A 23,898-nucleotide genomic window follows, 5' to 3' on the forward strand; every position below is an offset into this window, starting at 1 on the left:
ACATATAATTTGGCTCTGAGGGGGATGTGGCAGCAGCCTTCAGATATTTAAAAAGTTGCTACAAAGAAGGTAGGGATTGGGGGGGGTGTTGTTCTTTGACACAAAGAGGCAAAATGTTTAAACTCTGGGATGCTACTTTATTTTAAATATTAACAGGGTCCCTCTCCTATTGTTGTTAGTCATTGATAAAGGTTGAACAACAACCTTAACTCCCAAAGTTACACTGAAGCAAGTGTTGGGACAATGTGGTGGGATCACTGGGAATGAGAGTGCTACTTTGTCGATCATAACATTTGTGCAATGCATCCTAGTTTGACAGGTGTGAGCATGCCTATTGTTTCTTAGTATTGAGCAATGCACCCAGTGAAAATAAGCCCATTTATCAGGTTTTAAGGGATGTGCAAAACGACGTTTGGTAGAAGCACAAAGTAGAGAGTCAAAGGCTGCAGCAAATAAGACAAGCGCCAATATTGGTAGCATAACTGTTGAGTCTGTAAAACGAATGTTTTGAGCTCACTTTTATTCCTTAATGGCCAGGTATGATCCAGCAGAACAAATTTAGACCTGTGGGCATCTGCTTTGGCAGCTCTCTTGCACTTTGGGGTAACCCCAGTGTTGAAAAATGTTTCTCAGGTTAAGGACCTGCCTTGGAGCTGTGGCAATCTTCTAGGGGACTCTGTCAGCAAGTGACATGACCTATTAGATTTCTTACCACGTGGCAATTTCATGGATTCGTGTTTTAAGTCCTGAAGGGTACCATTGTAATAGTTAGATTTCCTGCATCAAGCTGGCTGTAGACTTTCATCCTTGTAACTGAACACAGTTTTCTGGAAATAATGTATGATTTCTTTATGGTTTTCAACTGGTAGCCAAACCTAGCCGAACAAGAGAATATTATGAATAGTATTTGCCGTGTTGTTCATTGCAAGCTTTGGCAGCTTTCCTCACTTCCATTTGTTTTACCATAAATGCATATGAACAACCCTGAACTACCCGTGTCAGATTTCTGTATCTGATGTTTGTTAGCTCTTTGGTGGTACTGGGTATAGAGCTGGCCTCCTCTCTAATCAGGATGAGGAGGAAGAGACTATGAGCAAATATTTTTTCTGCTGCATGATAACCAGATTCTGTTTCTCTTTTTTCAGCTCTCTCTCTCCTTTTGCTAATGTGTGTTACACAAGAGCTAGACCTAGCTCTAAAGAACTGTTCCAGTGGACCATTTACTAATGACAGCATGACACATATGTGTTTTGAGTTAGAATGTGTGTTGCTTGTGAATTAAGCACAAGAACAAAAGAAACAAACAAAACCCTCATCGCCATCAATAGGCATAGAAGGTTTAAGGGCAAATAAATGGTACTGGTAGCGCTTTGTTGAAAATGGGCGTGAAAAAGGAAGACTGTAGAATATGTTTTTCTTCATGCCAATGTTTATGTTGCTGTTTTCAGTTAGGAACAATATGCAATAATACAATGCAGTGGCCCTGTTTTGCCTTCTGCCTTAGCGGTGTATGCTAGAAAGCTATAGTTTTGTTTTGTTTTTTGATGTGTGGAATTTATGTTGTATGGGACTATAACTGCATCCTTTTCTGCTATATCCAAGCACGTTGGGGTTGAAGAGTAAAATTCTCTCAGGGCCTTTTGAACCTCTTGTTATAGGGAAATCATGCATGTCTGAGAGTAGGATTGTTCACTCGCCCCACAGAATAAAACCAGTGTGGTTTATTTGGGTGCGTTTTTGTAATAGATTTGATGAAACTAGCCAGAAAATATAAGCTCTTTGCTTTTATTCATGTAGTCTTAAATGGGAGACTTTTATTATGTGCTGGACCCTAGATTCCACTGCTGGGGTCTACCAGTGGACACGGGTGGTGCTGTGATCTAAACCACTGAGCCTCTTGGGCTTGCTGATCAGAAGGTTAGCAGTTCAAATCCCCACGACGGGGTGAGCTCCTCTTGCTCTGTCCCAGCTCCCGCCAACCTAGCAGTTCAAAACCATACCAGTGTGAGTACAGTAGATAAATAGGTACCGCTGTGGAAGGAAGGGAAGGCCAGCTCCCTTAGCCTGAAAGCGAGATGAGTGCCACAACCCCATAGTCACCTTTTTTCCTGGACTTAGCCATCCAGGGATCATTTACCTTTACCTTTTTACCTTTACAGAATACAACTTGGGTTACACTATTGTACCTTCCCATCGTTTCTAATATTTTTTTTCCTGCACATGACAAGGTTTATCCAAACTTCCTCTTTTATTAATCCCTATGCTCTTGTAAGTTCTCTTGACACTGAAATAAGCACCAACTGGTTATTCAGTATTGCAATTTATCTGTAACAAACAGGATGAGACACTATGTCTGATAGTGGAATTTTCTAAAGGCCCATTTTGAGCATATGGACCTAAAGGTAGAGCAGAAGCAATAACTTTTTATTTGTACATAAGAATATAAGCTGTCAGCTCATTTAAAAATGGGGGGGGGGAATAAACCATTAAAATCTTCAAATTATGAAATCATAAAATACTGAACAAGTGACCAACACTGAATCAAATTAATTCTTCAAAAATCTTTGGTGAAACAGATATATTTTCAGCAGGCAATGGAATATTGGGATTGTAGGTACCTGTCTGTTTTCAGTAGGAATAAAGTTCCAAATCATTGGTACCGCTACACTAAAAGCCTTCATTCACCTAGAAACCAAATTAACTGGGACAGTCAAGATACTCCAGATACTCACAGTGTTCTGGGTGGTGTATAAAGGAGAAATGTGGTCCTTCAGCTAACCTGGTCCCTGGCCATTTAGGGCTTTATGCGCTAATAGCAATATGTTGAACCTAGGTCAGTAACGTACTGGCAGTCAGTGCATAGCTTTCAGCATGTGGTATAATATGCTGATGTACAGCTATTCCAGTCAAAAGTTAGCTGCAGCATTCTGTACTAGCTGCAGTTTATGAACTAATCTCAAGGGTAGCTTCACGTAGACTGCCTTGTAATAGTGCAATCTAGAGGTTACCAAGGACTGCAGCTCTGTGGCCAAGCTATCCCTGTTGAGGAAAGGCTATAATTGGCATACCAGCTGAAGTTGTGGAAAAGCACTGTTAGCCCCTGAGAACACTTAGGGGTCCAGTGACAGTGATGGATCTTAGAGTACTTCCAAGCTACATACCTATTCCTCCAGGGAGAGTGCAGCCCCATCAGGAACAGAGAACCTGCCAATTTCCTGAACTTGGGCACTGTTCACCCACAGGGCTTTGGTCTTCTGTTTATTGACCCTCACCCAGCCCAACACTTACTCCAGACACTGCTCTAGGACTTGTTTGGCCTCAGATGTTCTCCGATTCAGATGCTGCATAGTAGTAAAACCGAGCGACTGAAGCAGTAACTCCAAAAGACCCACTTCAGACTTGTTGGTAGTGGTTTCCTGACCATAGTTCAGACATCTTTTAAAACTGTAGTTGAAGTTTCCTTAACTATGATTTGGCATGGTGTCTGGACTGAGACAGAGCTTCTCAAGTTGTACTTCTAAACCTAGAAAGGCTTGGGGATTTATTTCAGTATGCCTCACCCTTTTCTTCTCTCTTTAGCAAATTTACTGCACCTATGCTGTGTTGGTATCTGTTCTTTGTCACTGGAGTTGTCAGTTAACCAGCATTGCCTCTGATATTTTTTCTACTCTGCAATATATGAGCATTTGTGTGTGTGTGTGTGTGAGAGAGAGAGAGAGAGGCACCTGGTTTTTATTTTTATTTTGCCAGACATAGTAGCATTAAATGTGCAGTGGTATCTTCTATTGTCAAACTCGACAAGAGAGAGAGAAGCATGGAAACAATAATCAAACGGTCATGGTCTCTGTGAAATTAGGCTGCTCTCTTAAAAGATTCAGCTCTCATAGCCTTCTTACTATCCAGCTATTGCACTCACTAGATTAATTCATCAGTGAATCTTCTTATTCAGTATCTCTCCCCCTCCGCAGCCCCAGTTCCTTGTCACTCTGTCATCTCGCCTTTAAGCAAGATTAAATATAATAATATCTCTGTACCAATCTGCTCCCCTCTATACTCACACATTGCCTTGTTTACTTTGGCTCTTCATGTTCTCCCTACTTTCCTGGTGGAAGATTCCATTCCTGAAAGAGGGATGAGCTCTTTTGTTTGAAAATGCGGGGAGGGAAACAAGGCTTTAAACAATCCTACATATGAATCTCCTCCATTGTTTACTGTTCCGAAATATATGCGGGTGCTTGCTGTCAAAATAGAGAGGCACATGCAGGACGTGGCATGCAAACAGATTTGCATTTCAAATCAGCTGAGTCAACACAATGCAATGGTCCTGCCTGGGAGTCCTTAGGGATCCACAGTAGCTGACAATGTGTGCTTTAAAGGGAGGGTCTTAATTTTTCTTTTTCTCTTCCCCCCACCTCTCTCAAGCCATTTGGAATAGCCATAGACTTCGTTTTTTTTCTAAAAGACACTTGCCCAGTATCTAGCCTCAACGTTGCTGGTTGCATCACACAATAGCCGGCACATTTATTTATTCTCAATCAATTTTCTTTTGAGTGAAGAGGAAGAAAAATAGAAGCGGGGGACGGGGGGGGGGAGTTGGGGGGTGTCAGGAAAGGAACCTGGCAACAGTTCAGAGAAGAGAAGCTGCCGTTTAAAGTGTCTCGGCTGCTGCTGCCCCTGATGCAAGCAGCTGTTTTCATCTGCACTGCAGCACTGCAGCCTCTACGGTCCGATCTCCCTGGGCTTTTTGCTGGTGGAATTAAGGAGGAAGCTGGCCCGGCTTGCTGCTAGCTCCAGCACAAGGGCACGCTGAGGATGGGAGGGTCTCAGTCGCTGCAGCAGGCACAGACAAGTAGCCTGATTCGGGAGCCATCCGAGGCCATGTAAGTATGGAATTGCTTTCCACCTTTCCTTCCTCCTGTACAGCAGCAGGGACCGAAACGTTAGCGAGTAGCTATAGGGATCTGTTTAAAGAGGCTGCCTTGCGTTGACAGTCTTTGTGTAATTCTGTGCATTCTGAGTGATTCAAGACACAGCTCAGGTTTCATCGGGTTTCTTTCAAACCCGATTTTTTTAAAAATTAATTTTTAAAAATGCTTGGGTAGCATGTAGGAATTTTGTAGGAGGAATGCATCTTGAGTCCTTTTATATTGTTCAGTGCAGTTGCTGTGTGTACCCATTTGTTTGCTTCTTATACATTCCGCAGACATAATCAATCAAGCCCATCACCATTTTCAGTGAAAAATGCCTCTGTTTAAAATGCACAGCATGTAGGTTGATTTCACTGTGTTTCCAGGGCTTTCCTTCCCTCCACCCTGAGCTTTCTCCCCATTCACATCCCATGTGTCTAGATCATTGGTGGATATTTAAAAACAAAAACAAAAAACACACCTTGAATGAATTTCTGATTTTCCTTCAGAATGATATATTCAACTTCCTCAGCAAGGGTAAAATAGAGAGTTTTGTTCATGAATATAAAAGCAGGCTTGTACTTCCTAGAATTTAAATTGATTTGTCATCTTTAGTTTGGATGGGCACACACACACACGTATGGATTTATCAGTTAATTTCGCCAATTATCTGTTTTCTAACGCTGCAAATCTAATCAAATATACCAGACTTCTTAGAAGGGCCTTTTCTTGTTTCAGGTATATAGGCCTGGATTATTCAGTATGTCCAGCAATTAGTGCATCTTCAATATTCATTGTTTTGGGGCGATGTCTTAATCCATGTCACCTGGTGCCAAAGATGAGCTCAATCAATTCATTTTAAGTGAAACACCTACTTTATTGCATTTTTTTATTTAAAAAACCCAACTTCTTGGTTTTTCTCTGTACTTGGGAAGAATCTTTAGAGCTGGGAGTACTGGTAGATACTGTTTGTTCAGTTGTATCCTAAAGGCAAGTACTGTAGCTGTTCAGCAAGGTCTGTGTAACTTTAAATGTGCCAAATTACTACTGCTACTTTTTTTTGAAATCCTTTCCTTTAGCATAAGCCTATTATTGAGCAGTGTAAAGAATCAGAATGGTCAACATTTTTTCATCTTCATCCTTAATTTTAGCAGTTGTGTTGGGAACTAATTGAGAAGTATTTATCAAAGGGCTTCCTGCACAGTGAAAGGCTCACATACTTATTTGACGCCTTCTGCCAGCAGAAGCCATATTGAATGAATAAGGCCTTCAGCACCAGAACAATATGAGGGCAGCAGTCAAAACACCGCTGTTTTTATTAATGTTTGTGCAGAGCCTTCAGTGCACAAGACCTTACCACTATTACAATAAGCAACTGGCTTCTTGTATATCTGAAAATAATGACAAGCGCTGGGAATTTTAAAGCAGCCTCATTTTTACTGTTTACATCTCTTAACAAATTGTAATTGTATTGTGATGCTAAAGCATGATGCTTAACATGAGGCAAAGAAAGTTTTCTCTTCACCTCTGAATCTATTTAGGCCCTCTTACAAAAGCTGAAATCTTGATTTTAGACTAAAAGACACCTCTGTGTCAGGGGTGGCTAACCTATGGCCCTTCAGATGTTGGAATACAACTCTGAACAAGCTGCAGCTGGCATAGTCAGTGGTCAGGGATGATGGGAGTTGTAGTCCCAACATCTGGTTTATGTAGTATAGAAAAATACATTTGTTCTTAAAAACACTCATAGCCTGGGGTCTACGGATGGGCTTCAGCTGTTATCAAATTCTCAAAGGATTCTATGACCCCCAAAAAGGTTGAGGACCACTGATCTAAAGGCTTTCCTGAGTCATCCTGGGCTGGAGTATTTTATCTTAGCCATTTAGATAAATCACAATATGCATGACACAAGAGCTGCCTTATTCAGCCGCCCAATGAAAGCTTGTCAACAGAAAACTCTGATACATCAAGTTGTCTCATTCTTGCTACTCCCAAGATCCTGGTTGTAATGCAGATTCCTGTGCCTTTTTCATTCATGCACATGACGTTTTCTCCTGTCTCCCAGAATGCTGCATAACTGACAAGTGTTGTTGTGGCAATTGCCCTATGAAAAACAAACTTCACCCTAGGGTAAGTGTCCTCTGCCAAGAGTTATCCAAGAGGAAAGTTTCATTTCTGACCACTTCTTCATCACAAAAAAGGGACGAAAGAAGGTAGCCACTTATATAAAGGTTGCATATGCTAATAAATTCAGTTTATAAATAATCCTATAATTTTAATAGAAATAGAGCACATCTCACCATAGTGGGGAAGACTGTGACCTCTGTGCCTGTTCAGTCTGCTCTCCAGGAGTTAATTGTTGATGGGGCAGCAAAATGGCCTCTGCCTGCCTTTCTCATGACTCTTGATCTTTAAGTTAGAATTGGACCAAGCAGATGACTCCTTTAAATGGACAACTGTTCACATACAGACTCCTGATGTTGTTGTTGTTGATACTCCACCCTTTTGGCTGGGTTTCCCCAGCCACTCTGGGTGGCTTAAAGAATATACAGTGGTACCTCAGGTTAAGAACTTAATTCATTCTGCAGGTCTGTTCTTAACCTGAAACTGATCTTAACCTGAAGCACCACTTTAGCCTCCCGCTGCTGCTGCGCCTCCGGAGCACGATTTCTGTTCTCATCCTGAAGCAAAGTTCTTAACCTGAAGTAATATTTCTGGGTTATCGGAGTCTGTAACCTGAAGCTTATGTAACACGAGGTACCACTGTATATAAGATCGGATTTCTCCAGGAAGACTGAGAATAAAGCCTCCCTTATTTATGGGAAATGGAATCATAGAATTGCAGAGTTGTAAGGGACCATGCGGGTCATCTAGTCCAATCCCCAGCAATGCAGGAATCTTTTGCCCCCCATGTGGGGCCTGAGTCCCATGCTCTGCCAACTGAGCTATCTCAGCTCAGACCTTGGTGGGTTGTGGTTTGGCCCAATGGCAAAAGAAGCCCCATCTCTGATGTCCATGTTCTCTTTGGCCAACCAGAAAATTACTAAGAGACTTGTTCCACTCCATTCCATTAATTCCTGGCCGGTTCAGGCCATTGTGTAAAAGAGCTGAATTCCTCCTGGATGCTTATTCAAAGACAAATGCCAGAATGTGCTTGTTTATGCTTAAAGGTAGAGGTCCAAAATCTCATAAGCTCCAGGTGGCACTGTTGAGCTACATCGTGATAAAGGGGTTGTTCATGTAATCCTTCACCCAAAGTCAGATTTATGCAATTACTTCAATGCCATAACTGTTATTGTTGGTGTGTAAGGAAGTCACTATGTGCCATAGGACTCAGGTACGTTTTGGCTAAGCTTCAGTTACTATTTTCAGCATCCATGTATGAGGATTCTGCATTTTCATAATAAGACTCTCCCTGTCATTCACTTTACTACTGGAGTACAGGGGTTAACTTTTAATCCATTAATGGGTTAAATTCATAAGAGAAGTAAACAATAATAATTTGTTAGAAAAGAGAACTTCTGTTATACAAGGTCTACCGGGTTATGATCTTGGAAATCAAGATAAGGGAAGTCTTGGGAACCATGACAATAGGGCACATCATTTTGATTGTCAAGTTTCTCCCTGATTTTTAAAATGAATTCTTTTAAATCTAAAATTGGAAGTCTGCCCTCCTGTGGGTAGTTTTAAGCTTCTGTAACAGCTTGACAAGGCTCCTAGTGGTAAATACAATGAGGTTTAGTTTGAGCGCAGTTAGGATCAAAGAAACCCCTTGCCTGGGCTTTCATGTATTCTAGTAAAAAAAAACCAGCAGCCATTGCTGCATTTGCTAATTGTTTTGTTACTCCAGACTAGTGGAGAGGCATCTGTAAATGAATTGAAAATTGTTTCTTTGCAGAAACAAACCCCACCTCCAAAAGTCTAAAAATCATTGAGTACATCACTTGCTGGCTGTGGTTGCATTTACTATGTTTATGTGAGAAATTGAATTTGGATAATTGGGGGGGGGGGAGCAAAACTTGCCATTTTCTGTGGCCAACAGAAGAGGGGGAATATACAAATGCAACCTGCTCTTGTGCATAGTTTATTATTATTATTATTATTATTTATTTATTTCCTACTCCAGCACTACTGTATCCCACACTCAGAGTTAAGCACTTAATTTGCAGCAGGCAGCTACATCTCTTGCTTTTCTTTAATGTGCAGGGTGTTTGTGTGCAATTCATATTGGAAATTTGTCCCTTTCCTTCTCCAGTCCTGATTCCCATAAATATCCCACTCCCCATTCCTTAGGCACAGCGAAATGGCCCATTTATTTCAATGGGGCATAAGCACAACCTAAGCCTGGCTTTGCCTCCATTGGAATGTTTGATGGCAGGCTTAGATGGTTGCCTAATATTTAAAACTAAGATTGCAGCTTGTTTCTGGAACAGATATCTCAGTGGCAAGAGAGTCTGGGCAAGGCAAATTAAGATAGCAGAGGTGGAACTAGGCATCCCATTCATTATCCCATGGACAGCTGTCCATCTTAGTTCAGCGCTCTTGCCTGTAATGCTGCAAGTGTTTTGGGTATGGGGAAAAGTAAAGTCAGAGTTGTCAGTAAAAGATGCCTTTCTTAGATCTTACAAAGGAGTGCAAATTAGTCAATGCGCTTTAGCACTGTATATTTCATTCTGTTGTGAAAGGTTCAAGCTTTTTCTCTTTCAAAATCCTCTTGTTTTGGGAACAGGCTGAGAAGCAGAAGGCCTAAGAGGTACATTAGGTTAAAACTCGAAAAAGCAGATCCTGAGAGAGATCTGATTCATTGTTGCAGTTCATTTAACAGAATGCTGCTGTGACTCAAGGGCCCTTGAATATTATTTTTGTAAAGATATGGAGAACGAGTGGTTAAGTATCCTCCTGGTGAGTATTTTCTTGTTCTGGACACTGATGTATATTCTAAATATAGCTTGGTTATTTCCTCCCATCTCTTAAGAGACTTCTGCAGATGTGCTGCATATTTTAGAGAGAGATGGCTTTTCAGTGGTCCATTGTTGCAGCTGTTGTCATGCTGCCATCAAGATGAATGTCTGTTGATGAAATTGTGTCTGTGGCTTTAATGACAAAGACACATCCGGCAATTGAGATAATTAGGAGTCCCATATTGTAGGCTGGTCAGTTATTCTTGCTGCAGGTCTTTAGTCAATGTAATATACAGAAGTTTGACATGGGTTTGTGTGAGCCATTTTTAGTATTATTTTAAAAAGCTATAAAACTTTAGTTCAGCTAGACTAGACCAAGGAAACCATGGCTGAGGTAGTCCCACTGCTAGGGAACTACCAGAACTTATTAGTATAGCTAAATGTGCATTCATAAACACAAACGCCTCTCTGGAGATAGGAGTATGTTACAGTCATATCTCTTGTTGTGTTTTCTTCACGTTGTGGCTTTTTGGGTTGTGAACGCGGCAAACCTGGAAGTATACACTTTCACCGTGTGTGCATGTGTAGAAGCTTCGCGCATGCACATAAGCACTCTATTGCGCTCCACGCTTGCGCAGATGTGCCGCTATAGTTGCGGACTTTTTGGGGTGCGAACGACACCCCGGGATGGATCATGTCCACAACTAGATGTACCACTGTATATATTAAGACAGCATACCAATAAAACCTTCCATGCCACCAGGACATAGTAGCAAACACTATTTTCCCCCACACTGAAGTGATTTAAATGTAGGAAACTCACCAAACTTGGAACAGCCCTATCAAATTATAATCTGGATTTTTTTTAAAGAAATCGCATGTATACTGTTTGTTGCAGCTTTACAAACACAGGAAATATGAAAAATGCCGTGAGGAGATTTGCACAGCAGCTCTTTTGCGTTGCATATGCTGCAGTACTCAGAATAATTTCCCAAACAGACTTTTGAAATATGGATCTAAATAGTGCCTGAATTTTTGTCAACAAATAACACCACACAGGAGCAGCAGAAAGTAGTGGTTCACCAAGTGCACATGCCCTATTAAAAACAAGGTTAAAAGCAAAGTATGGTTCAATGTGATGGAGCTGAAAAGTTATCCCTCTGGTCTTTCATCGCTTTTGCATTGCTGGCAAACAAGCCAGAGTCTGGCTTCTTTTGTTGTCCAGAAATAGACTCATGGTTTATTTCCAAATAAACCACAAGCCATAAGCAAAAACAACCCTCGGTTACTAGTTGTGGTTTGTGTGAAGAAGGAGCCAGGTTTGGATGATACGACAATCCAGAATCTGCCTTTATTCCTGGTGGTGCAAGAGTGTGGAAAGAGCAGAGCAAGAACTTTGCAGCAGCATGCTGGGTGTTCACATTAAACCGTAGTTTATTTTTTAACTAGGGTTTAACATGACATGTGAATTGGGCCAGGACTATACCATGATTCAGCTTTATCTGCGCGAGTCTCAGGCTTGCACACTGCCACTCACCTGTCCTCCTCTGGTGTAGCCACAAGGGAGAGCCAGCATATAAGCCTGAGGTTTGTGCATTTAATGCTGAACTGTAGCTTAGTGTTTTGTGCGAAATGGCCCACTTATTTGTTGAGAATTTCAGCTCAATGGCTCTTAAACAGGGCTCAGTTTGTTTAATAAGAGCAGTGCCACATGGAATCCAAATAGCATCCGTTCTCTCAGAAGCAAGCATGACATGAAATCCTAGAAAAACTGAAGCGTAGGGTTGTATCTTATTGTGTTCCTCCACCCATGGAAAGCTCTTCAATCCAGTGGAGCCTTCTTTGTCTGCAGTTGGGGAAGATTTTTTGCCACCACCCCTCCCCTGCACCATCCAATCTCTTCTAGAGGCTACAGACCCTGAAACAGCATGGAAGGTGGCAAGAAAAGGTGAGATTTCAAAGTCACCCCTTCACTTCCTGAAGCATTCAGCTGCAATCAAGATGCTTTCTAGAGCTGAGGGACGCAGCCATATTTTTAAAACATACCTACATTTCAGTTTTTTGCCTTTCCTACTTTAGGTTATTACTGATTTTCCTGACAGTTGAAAAACAATTCTGTTGACTTCTGGTTTGTATATACTCTTTCATCTGCACTAGTTAGCAGCTTAGATGATAAGGGTGTAAAACTCACATTAGGTAAAGGTAAAGGTACCCCTGCCCGTAAGGGCCAGTCTTGCCAGACTCTGGGGTTGTGCGCCCATCTCACTCAAGAGGCCAGGGGCCAGCGCTGTCCGAAGACACTTCCGGGTCACGTGGCCAGCGTGACATCGCTGCTCTGGCGAGCCAGAGCTGCACACGGAAACGCCGTTTACCTTCCCGCTAGAAAGTGGTCCCTATTTATCTACTTGTACCCGGAGGTGCTTTCGAACTGCTAGGTTGGCAGGCGCTGGGACCGAGCAGCGGGAGCACACCCCGCCGCGGGGATTCGAACCGCCGACCTTTCGATTGGCAAGCCCTAGGCGCTGAGGCTTTAACCCACAGCGCCACCCGCGTCCCTGTAACTCACATTGCTATGAGTTAAAGTTGTGTCACACCTTTCCATGTCAGATCCCCATTGCCAATGATAAACAACAACAGAAATATGTGTATATATTAAAAGGAACCAGTTACTACAACAGTAAACATAAATAAGCAATAGCAGGGTAAAAATATGTCTATTAATCTGTTAAGAGCAGGTGAAAAGTGACCAGTTAAAAACAGCGGTGCTGGGTATATGGGGCTGAAGGGGCTTCAGCCCACTCAGTATTTTGAAGCAGAGGAGGCCAGCCCCTCAATACTGAGAGGTCCAACATCCCCCACCACTGCCAGGCACCCTTCCAAGAGTCAAAGACACTTCTTTCTTCTGCAGGTTACAATTACAGATACAGGAGCTCTTTCAGAGTTTGGACTTGCAAGCGTACTATTTCTCAAACTGCTGGCTATGGAGAGAAATGTACTGTTGCATTGTAGCTGATGTACTGGGGGGGAGTACTACTTAAAATTGCTTCTGCGGCACATTAACATGGCTTTGAGTTCACCAGTTTAAACCCCCAATATCATTTATGGATGGGGAAGCATCAGTTTAATTGCAGAATTTGATTGTTGTTTTTTTCTGGGTAGCTGTGATATCTCCATGTCTTGCAAGCATATTTATACTGAAATTATATAGAAAGCCTTCTCTGGAGACCAGCGCCTGTGTTGCTTTGTTGAGCACAAGGAAGCCAGTGCTATTTCTAATATAATTGCATTGCAGTAAAATAGGCCTCTCCTTCCTATCTCAGTAAAACTTGATTTATTTGAGGAGAGCCCCCTTTCCCCTCAGAATGGAAAACTGCAAGCCCTGCACATTTTGCTTTCTAGTATAAGCTGTTAAATAGTCACCTGATATGCCACTTACTGCGGGAGCAATGCAGGTGCAAACTGCAGTGGGGGAATTAATGGACAAAAGGGGAAGAGACTTCTTGCCATGCTCCCTGCTTCAGCCTTATCTCAAATAAACAAATTGCTTGGCTGCTTCCAAGGGAAAGATAATTCAATTTTGCAGGCAGTTGTAAAAACAGATAAAAGCTACACCCTTCTGTAGTTACATACTTCCTAAAAGGAACACATTCTGAAATGAATTTAGAGAGGATTTCCTTTTGGTCTCTGTAGAAAACACAGAATCATTATCCAGCAAGTCTCAAAGAACAAGGGATCAGAATGTGGTCTCTCAACCTCCTGACTCCCAGAAACATAATTCACTGTAGCTTTTCCAGATCCAGACAGATACATCTGCCAGAACTGCATACTCAGCTGAGGAATGGAAGACATGGGTAAAGTGTCATTGGAATGGTGAGGAGTTTGGGGTTTTCTTTGATAAAGCTTGTATATGGGGACTAGCAGGGATGCCGTAGAAGTAGCCATAAGAACCAAGTTTATGGTCTTGGATGGCAGTGGGGAGGTTACTCCCAAACTACACATAATGTTAAGTGTATGGTTTATTGTGTCTGTCTTCTTTCTTTTGTCTATAATTTTTTAAATTTTGTCTTTCTTTCTTTCTTTCTTTCTTTCTTTCTTTCTTTCTTAGCCATGATCAGGATTGTGACTGATGTGTAGGGACATGGGCTTAATCCTTTCCTCCTGTGCCAGTGTGGTGTAGTGGTTAAGAGCAATGGACTCGTAATCTGGTGAACCAGGTTCGATTCCCCGCTCCTCCACATGCAGCTGCTGGGTGACCTTGGGCTAGTCACACTTCTCGGAAGTCTCTCAGCCCCACTCACGACACAGAGTGTTTGTTGTGGGGGAGGAAGGGAAAGGAGAATGTTAGCCGCTTTGAGACTCCTTAGGGTAGTGATAAAGCAGGATATCAAATCCAAACTCTTCTTCATAATTCCAATTAAAACCACCCCTGCAGCTTCCTCACCATGGGAAATAGCACAATTTTGGGTGGGAGCGAGTGGAGCATTTCTCTTTCCTACACATCATGCTCCAGATCCTGATCATCTCCCTGCTCAGCAGCTGCTTAAAAAAGCAAACAAACAAAACCCCTAAACATGTTTAAATGTGATCACACCTTTAATGCCTCATGTACTTTGGACATTAGAAAACTTGATGTTTCCTAGCACAAGAGCCTCTCGAAAGAGCCGAAGAGCCAGGATCTGCTTTCCTATGTTCTCTTCCTGGTTGGGAAGACTGCCTATGGAAGCTAAGCCTCGGTAGCCTCTGGCAGCAGCTTGCTATCTAACATAGGAGCTTCCCATTTTTAGAACAGATGGGGAATAATAATAATTTATTATTTATACCCCGCCCATCTGGCTGAGTTTCCCCAGCCACTCTGGGCGGCTGGGGGAACCAAAGAAAATGCTGCTTACGGTTGGCTAATTATTGTGGGATTATTTCCTGTCTAAAAAAAAAAAATGAGGTGGTGTAAACATTCAATGTGTTCAGTACTGAAGAGTTTATCGCCACTTACTGAGCTGTGGTTTAAACCACTGTGCCGCTTGGACTTGCCGATTGGAAGGTCGGCGGTTTGAATCCCCGCAACAGGGTGATCTCCTGTTGTTCGGTCCCAGCTCCTGCCAACCTAGCAGTTCGAAAGCACAAAGTGCAAGTAGATAAATAGGTACCGCTCCAGCGGGAAGGTAAACGGCATTTCTATGCACTGCTCTGGTTTCAGTGTTCCTTCTGTGCCAGAAGTGGCTTAGTCATGCTGGCCACATGACCCAGAAAAACTGCGGACAAACGCAAAGCAAGATGAGCACCGCAACCCCAGAGTTGTTTGCGACTGGACCTAATGGTCAGGGGTCCCTTTACCTTTACTGCCCTTTAGCCACTTGGATTGTATGCATTAAGGGTGGTAATGATATGAGGTTTTCTCTGTCCTTTTCCCTTTGTGGATTCTAAATTCTGTGAATATGACCAAGGGAGTGGTAGGTATTTTGGACTGATTAACTTGTAGTTATGTGCTAAATGGAAGCACATGCTTCTTTCATTTCATGGTGCCAGTTTTTAAACCCAGGACTACAGAGATAGGCCTGATTATTATTTTGATCAGACATAGGAAACAACAGAAGGGAAACAGCCTTTTATTATTTAGCTTTGTTGTGATAAGTCTAATAAATATGTCCCTTTAAAAGAAAGCTTCTAAAATGTAAATGGGAAAATCCAAAAGTAGGGAGATAACTGGAGTTAAAAGAATAAGAATAAATACACCTGGAGACTTTATTGAATGTACTTGGGTGTGCATTTTACCCAGCATGCAATGTCATAATTCTTTGAAGCTGCTAATAGGATATAAATAGCTTCAGCTCTAATAATGCTATATAGCTCTGGAAAGAAAAGAAGCAGGGAAATTATACTAAGGCCTGTTATACCAGAGTGCCTGTATTTCATGGCTAGAGAGAAGCCTGCTGACCAGATTAAACCATAATGAAATTGTTCTCTGATAAGATCAACCACAGCTGCTTTTTAGCAATTAAATTGGTAAGAAAGCAAGCTATAAACAGACTTGCAGCCCGGGTCTAAGAAGAGCTTGCAAGTGTTTCACTGAATGAAGTATGTGTCTTGTCAGAGGATGGGTCACCTGGTGCCATCTTTGTCATAACAATGTCATTAAAAAAAACACACACACCTCATACTCCTAAAACAAGTTCCACCTTATTACCTGTAAATAGCAGTTTGCTGTGTTCATGGCTTCTGGATGATGCACCCCTAATTCTCTTTTGAATTTGGGGAGTCAGGTGCCTTAAGCATTGCTCAAAGGTCTGTCCTAAAATTTAATTTCTTTTTGAGCAAAACGACTCTGGCAACTCCATTTTTAGGCAGCTTTGACACAGTGTGAGAGGTATGTAACAAGTACTGTAGGATTCCAACATGGATGAGTGCCATGTTTTATTTTGCCAAGGGCAGCCTAGGAAAGGCATAAATGTACTAAACCCAGCAATGATTTTGTTTGAAATGGAAAGGACTTGCACGAGCATGGATAATATTTGAAAAAACTCCTTAATTTTACCATCAAGCTCAGGCATTTCCTTTGTTACCTCTCTGCTGTTGTTTTTCTTACCACCATTGTCTAGACATTGTGGCTGGCTTTGCAGTTCCGTCTCCCACTCACAGTGTGGGCTCATTGCGAGGCTTGATTTAATCATAGGATAGATGATCTTGTCACTGAAAAGCCTTACAATGGTATGATAGCAGGCCATTAATAGTTAATGGTAAAGACAAAAAAAAAAATGCCCCAAAGGACCTATCAGCCAAATGGATTCCTGTGCCATAATGGTGAAATGAATATACTTCCTTGACTTCTGAAGGAGGGTGGCTGCTAAAAGGTGGGTGTGAGGCAGTTCCCAGCAAGAAGAATGGGAATGAGTTAATCACATGGCTTTAAATGGCACCTGATAAATTACTGACCCATCAGTTTATATAGGTCAGACTTAGGTCAGCTCTTCTGTTCATCATGAGGTGAAAAAAGGAAGTCACAGGGTAAATATTGCTTTATCAAGGGATACAGCATCACTATTGGGAGAGCGTGTAGGTAAATTTATATATATTGTTTCTCTCAAATAAATAATTGTGTGCCTGCATTCTTTTTAATTGGAGAGCCTAATCCAATAGCATTTAGAAAAGCACAAAAACTCTGAACTTCTGGGCTACAAGAATGGAACTGCATGCAACATTAAATCAGGTGTTATCACTGTAAATGTCAACTCTGCATTTAATTCTTTCTCCACTATCATATTGTTGCATATATTGCTACCCTTCACCAGAAACATCCAAAGATGAACACAGGCTGAACATTATTTGTAATGGAGTCTGGGAACCCATTTTTAATTTATGCATCTTTAGGAGGAATCAAGTTTGAAAGTGACAGATGAGAATAAGACAACAGGATTTATTGCCTTTTGTCCGTTATTTCTCTCTAGAGTTGTAGGAAAGGCCAGCTTTTAATGGAGCTTGGGTACTGTTGGGAACACTGAAATATTTGCTCTTTCTTGGTGTATGGCTGACAAAGGAATCCAATAAATATAAACTTGGATTGTAGTCTTGTTTTATGATGGACAATTTGGTGCACGATGGGGACACAAAGTAGATGCAGCAGAAATGAGTAATAGATACCACCCCATAATTAAGACTCATAATTCACTGTCTGCGTGTTTTTCCTTGCAAGGGGTTTTGGATTCCAGAATTCTCCCTGTAGGGAACCGGATACATATTCACCATGATGGCTAAGATTGGGCCAGGTTGACATTCTGGTTTTCAGATGCCCACAACTTATTTTGGGAAGTCATCAAAGCTATTGAGCTTATGGATTTTCTGAGTCCAACAGAGCTGGGCTGCCACATCTCCCCATAACTGAATTGCTGACTCTTCCAGTTCTGCTCTGATGTGCATTCCTGTTGCTGTGCAGCTGCCTTGTTGGTGTGAGCTGGAGTTACTTACAATTACAGCTGGTCAGATCAGGCAGCCCTTGCATACCTCAGCAGCCCAATGCATGTGATACACAGCTTGAAAAACATGTATATCGTGCTTCACGCATCATGATGGAGCCCTGATTTGAATGTAATCCATTGCTTCTCTGAGAAGATGAGCAGAATACAAATGGCAATAGTAATAATTAGATGGGCAAATTAACAGAAGGTCCCAGGTTCATTCCTCAGCATCTCCAGGTAGACCTGGGGAAAGGTCCCTGTCTGCTCCAGTCATTGTAGACAGTACTGAGCTAGATGAACCAATAATCTGATAAAGGACAGCTTCCTTGTGCTCCTGTTCCTGTACGACAAATAGCTCAGTAGAGCACAAGACTCTTGATCTCAGGGTCATGGGTTTGAACCCCACATTGGGCAAAAGATTTTTGCATTTCCGGGGGGGTTGGATTGAATGACCCTTGTGATCCCTTTCAACTCTGTACTTCAATGACAGTCTTAAACTAACTTAAGAACAAAATATTAATATACAGCTGATTACTGGAGTAAAGGAGCTATGTATTTTCATGACACAGACTGGGTTTCAGCATATTATTCTTGTACAGTAAGGTGTCTTTTCCCCCCTTTTCCTTTTTTGCCTAAAAGGTGAACAAGCCTTTGACACTAAAGGAATGTGTTTTGTGTCACACTGTAAAAGCTTGATCCTCGTAGCCCCAACAGGATACTAAAACGTCTGAATGAATTTCTTTGTCCTCATGCTAATATTCCTGACCCAAATACTTTAAAAGGAAATAAATGTGATTAGAGGGAAAGGGGTTTTCAGCATATAGCTTCACGATAAGGCACAGCAGTGAGAATTCTTAAAACTTTTTTTGTTTTAAGAACCACTTTACTATTACACGTTTTCAATAACATTTTTCTTCAAGGCTCCCCCCCCCCCAGCATCTACCATCCTGGCTGTTTGTGTCACTGACTTAATTTGTATCGACTTCAGCAACCCCAAGCCCTGTACAATTAGGCCATCTAGTCTGGCCTCCGCATGAACACAGTCTCACACATTTCAAAAGATTAGTGTGCTCAATAGAATAGTGCCAGTCATTACAGTGTGCCACAGACCGAGTGCACAGCAGATGTGTGCTGTGCAAGTTATTACTTTTGAATAAGAATGTATCTGTTGCAATTAAAGGATTCAACTAGTAGTACAACAGCGGTGAGGAAAAACCAAGAAGCCTCAAACCGAGCAATTGTATCACTCAGCATGGGTGAGCTGACCAGGGTTTCATGCAAATTTTCATTCTTAGAAAGGACGAAGTTTAGTTTCTGTGAAAATATCCATCTTTTTTGGGGGGGGGGACTTTAAACACTCTCCCTTGTTGGACAGAATGCCAGTATACCCCATAGTCTCTAAATTTTCGAAAATCAGTAAAAATGCTTGTGATGGGATTGTTCTCAGAGCTACAGCTGCGCATAAGGAATGTGGCTTGGTTGTTCCACAAGAACAGATATCTGCCAGTACTGTTATAAACTGAACTTTCCCCGCTTTCCATTTTCTCATACAAATAGGATTCTGGCCCTTTAAAATAAAGCACTTTCCCAGCAACACAGATTCTCATGGGAAATCATTAAAATATAATATACTTAACATTTGTAAAAGTAAAGGGCGCCAGGATGGTTAAGTCCAGTTGAATTCGACTGTGGGGTGTGGTGCTCATCTCTGCTTTCAGGCCAAGGGAGTCGGCGTTTGTCTGCAGACAGCTTTTCCAGCTCATTTGGCCAGCATGATTTAACTGCTTCTGGCACATGGAACACTGTGACGAGTGCCAGAGCGCACGGAAATGCCATTTACCTTCCTGCCGCAGCAGTACCTATTTATCTACTCGCACTGATATGCTTTAAAACTGCTAGGATAGCAGGAACTGGGACAGAGCAACGGGAGCTGACCCCGCCATGGGGATTTGAACTGCTTCCCTTATGATCTGCAAGCCCACAAGGCTCAGTGGTATAGACCACAGTGCCATCGCGTCCCTCTAAACATTTCCAAGTGTTCAAATCCTTCACATATGTTATTTGAGTGTAATTGTTGCAATAACCCTGTAAGGTTAAGTATTTATATCTCCTATATTGCTGATGAGACTGAAAGAGTGAGGCTTGTCTGAGGTGGCCTAGTGAATACCGTATTTTTCGCTCTATAAGATGCACCAGACCACAAGACACACCTCGTTTTTGGAGGAGGAAAACAAGAAAAAATATATTCTGAATCTCAGAAGCCAGAACAGCAAGAGGGATCCCTGCGCAGTGAAAGCAGCGATCCTTCTTGCTGTTCTGGCTTCTGGGATAGCTGCGCAGCCTGTATTCGCTACATAAGACGCACACACATTTCCCCTTACTTTTTAGAAGGGAAAAAGTGAGTCTTATAGAGCAAAAAATACGGTAAATGATGGAGGCAAAATCTGAACATGGGACTTCTTGATTCATAGCTCAGTCTCTTATCCTCTACTAGACTACTGTACTTCACATAACCTACATAGATCTTATCCCCTCCCCCTGCCCAATTGTTTCCAAGGGGGGGTAGGGAATGAGCCTGGGTTTAATTTTCAATAGTTCAGAATGTGAACTCCTAGTTGAGTGTTAATCTCTTTCCATGTGAGGGGAAATATAAATGGGGTTATAGCATGGGAAAGCATACAAATCTGAGGGCTGCTCCTGATCTCTCTCTGGAGAAAATCTAGGATGAAAGAGTAATAACTTTCTGAGGTGATCCAATTTTTCAGTTCTTAACAGATGATATAGGGTTATTGCAAAAAGGAAGCTGCAGAGAGCAAGCGAAACAGGAGTACTTGCTATACAGAAGTTAAGTTTGGCAGAGTCAAATAGTCAGCCTTTATTTTAAAAAGAACTAACACTGTGTGTGCATGTTCACAGCTTTTATTCATACTTTGGAGCTCTCAAAGGTGTTCTGAAATGTTAAAATCCTCTGTGTGTCTGCTGCTGTTCTGTGCATCAGCTTTTAATGTTAAACCATTCAGTTTCCAGACACTCAGGTTCTAATAGTGCCATGGGTTCTTGATCTTCAAAGCAATGAACAAACAAGACGGTTGGATAGGATTTTAAAAGCTGAAAAGCACCCTGGTCACTGTTAATCCAGCTTTCCCATATTTGTCAGGAATGTTTCCTCATAGTTTTCAGTCCAAGGATCATGGACGACTTCTTCATATACTTAATTCTTAGGGCACAATCTAGAAGAGACTGATACAAGACGTTTGCTTGAAAATTCACCCAACATAAATAAATTTATGCTGGTCAACATGTCTGCTGTGCAGACAATTGTGAAATCTGTTACCTGACCTGGTCATGCGTGCCTCTACCAAAGACTTCCATATCTGGGTAGGATTACCTTGCCCAGAAACAGCAGGTCCTCTACCTGAAGGTTCTGCTAGACCCTGCTCTGTCTCTTGAGGTCCTTTGTAGCTTCTGAGGCACACAGCACCTTAGCAGCTATAACTGGTCCACCAGCTGCAACTGCTTCTGCACGGAGATAGTTAAGCCATGATTATCCATGAACTAATACTATGTAGCCACCTCAAGTGCTTTTGACTGGCTGTAATGTGTCATTGATCTGTAATAACACTTTTTGCTTGAGTAGATGGAAGGCAGTGTGAGTAGGCTCTGATTTTTGTGTGCTTGGAATGTAACCTACTGTACAAAGGTGAGAGTTGCATCCATTGTTCCACCCACTTTGCTTCTGGCCCCACCCACCCATGTGGTCCCAAGGTTGCCCACGAGTGAATGTGTCCCTTAGGTGCCAGTGCTTAGCTTGTAAAGGTCCTAAACAACTGCAGACCTATAAAGAAGCACCTTCTCCCATAACCAGTCAATGCCCTTGTCCAGGTTCCTCCAGCACTGTCCTCTAGGGAAAAGGTTTGTCAGCTGTAGCCTCCTAGCTGTGGAATTTCATCTCAAAAGGAGGCACACCTGGGGGCGAACACCACTCTTTTGGACTCCAGAGAAAATGTTTTTTATTCACTTAGACATTTCAAGTTCTATTTCTGTTCTTTTATCTGCTATAAATTTTATTTGTGATATTCCTCCATCCCCTGCCAGCTCAACCACACCTTTTTGTAAACCATTCTGCACACCATTTTGATGAATGGCATAAGCATATTTTAAAATGCATAAATGCATTAAAGTGCTGCTGCTAGGAAGAAGTTGGACCATTTGTCATACCATGTGTCTGTATAAATACACAATGTATTAGATAGCTAGATAGTATTTTTGGAACAGAATTGTATTTTATAGTTGATTTTAAGTAAACTAAATGAAAATCCAAATGGTGACCTTCCACATTACCCACCAACTGAATTTTAGTCTTGTGCCTGTTTGATTTCTGGTGGAGAGCTGTGCGCCATTGGACAGTGTTGACATCTGAGGCAACATTTTCACCTTGCCTATTCATAGAGAGCTGCTGCTGAGTTCATGCTGTCGCTGCTCTTGGAGAGGGAGGGAATGGCCCAAGCTTTCAGGAACCAAAAGAGTCATGCATAAGTAATGCATCTCAGGCATGTTTGTTGGATTTTGTGGCATGTCCTCAGTACAAGTAAGCGCACAATGACTGGACAGTTCAGACATGTTGCAGCCTCTTAAAAACAAATTCTAGACAAAGTTGTTTGGTGAAATAAAGGGTGACATAAATGTGCCATTTTTGAGCCACACATCACTGGCAAGTGTTTGAAACAGGATATTGAGCTGGTCAGCCTATGTATGCTGGAGACTCATATTTGAAGCATCCCTAATGAAAACTGCATTATTATTATTTTTAAAAAACTATTTTTATTCAATACAACAATGTAGGGTTTTCCCCCCTGTTCCAGCAGAAATGTTTTCTTTTTCCTGATTTAGTGGAGGGCAGCGAGGTGAATCCCAATCATGCTAGAGTCAACATAGTTTTCACCCGTGATATTTCAAGAGATTGAAATGTCCCCACAGGAGTTCTTTGCCAAGACCTGTGGATTTTCTTTTTCTTTTACAGAAGTCCTTTGTTACACTGATTCACAGCCTTAATGCATTGGGAAGTGGGGCGGGGGATGGGCATAGGTCAGAAGCAATAATAACAATAAAAAAGGCAACTGATGCCTTTGCACGCTTCATAGACGTGGATTGAACCTGCAGACAAAGGCGTGTTTGGGGAAGCAATAATAGTCTGCTAGAGCAGTGTTTCCCAACCTTGTGCCTCCAGCTGTTTTTGAACTACAACTCCCATCATCCCTGACTATCAAGACCAGTGGCAAGGGATGATGGGAATTGTAGTCCAAAAACAGCTGGAGGCACAAGGTTGGGAAACACTGTGCTAGAGTGTTTCTGTCAAAAGCATTTGTTCATGTTGGTGTCCCCGTCCCTGGCTAGAGATAACTTTATTTGCAACAAGCTTGGCAGAAAAATAATAACCTGGGAACAGTATTTAGTAGAAATCATTTGGCTGTCTCCAGGTGTAGTAATAGGCAAATAAGTTCCAGAGAGAAAGGTATGTTCGAAGCAGCTGCATGCTGTTTCCCATTGTAGTCAGGAAGACTAAAACCTCATTGGCATTCTGCAGAGATAACAGAAGCGAATCCGGTCCATCAAACCACTTGAGCTGTCAGGAGCAACACTGGGGGCTTTTCACCCGCAGCCCACACAGGCTTTATTGTACGGAGAAAGCGATTTAAGTGAATGTAATAGGAATGCAAATCCAGCAGTTGCACTTCGTTGCTTTAAGGGAAACCCTCTCTTGTGAATCTAGCAGTTTGCTGCTTTGCAAGGATCTGTGCGTTTTCCTTTTGAGTCTGGCGAAGTCAGGGAAGACCTTCATCTTCTCTACTGTGCATCTATCTGGACGGCTTCTAGACTGCTTCCTCAGGAGGAAATGGCTTTCACCTCATGGCAAATTTTGTCCCCCATGCAGTGGACGCGTTGGATGTGGACAGCTGTGAGAAGCAGCGGAGACTACAGTCTCCAAGCCATGCAGCGAATCGCTGGAAATAGGCAAGTCAGCCCTAGTCCTGTCTTTCAGGAAACTGTCACACCATTAAATTCATTTTATCAAAGGCCAGAAGGAAAAGCTGCCATTTGACTAGCTGAAATGCTTGCCTAAGCAGTTTTCAAGGCAATAGTGTA

The 23,898-nt window shown here is 42.1% G+C and overlaps 1 protein-coding gene across 13 annotated transcripts in view; it reads left to right on the forward strand.

Moving 5' to 3' along the window:
• Positions 1 to 23,898, forward strand: part of TACC2 (transforming acidic coiled-coil containing protein 2) — a 153,379-nt gene that overhangs the window by 80,706 nt on the left and 48,775 nt on the right. The window contains exon 1 of one of the 13 annotated variants that reach the window (XM_081912580.1): positions 4,643 to 4,880. The exons of 10 other annotated variants lie outside the window; for them this stretch is intronic. In XM_081912580.1, the coding sequence (XP_081768706.1) occupies positions 4,813 to 4,880 (68 nt within the window). In that variant the 5' untranslated portion in view covers positions 4,643 to 4,812. Of the gene's footprint in view, positions 1 to 4,642; positions 4,881 to 13,640; positions 13,679 to 23,898 lie in introns of those variants that run through there. 2 more of the 13 variants (XM_081912582.1, XM_081912581.1) reach the window with 2 other exon arrangements.

This window comes from Podarcis melisellensis, assembly GCF_964234715.1.
Source record: "Podarcis melisellensis genome assembly, chromosome: 5".
Taxonomy (NCBI): Eukaryota; Metazoa; Chordata; class Lepidosauria; order Squamata; family Lacertidae; genus Podarcis; species Podarcis melisellensis.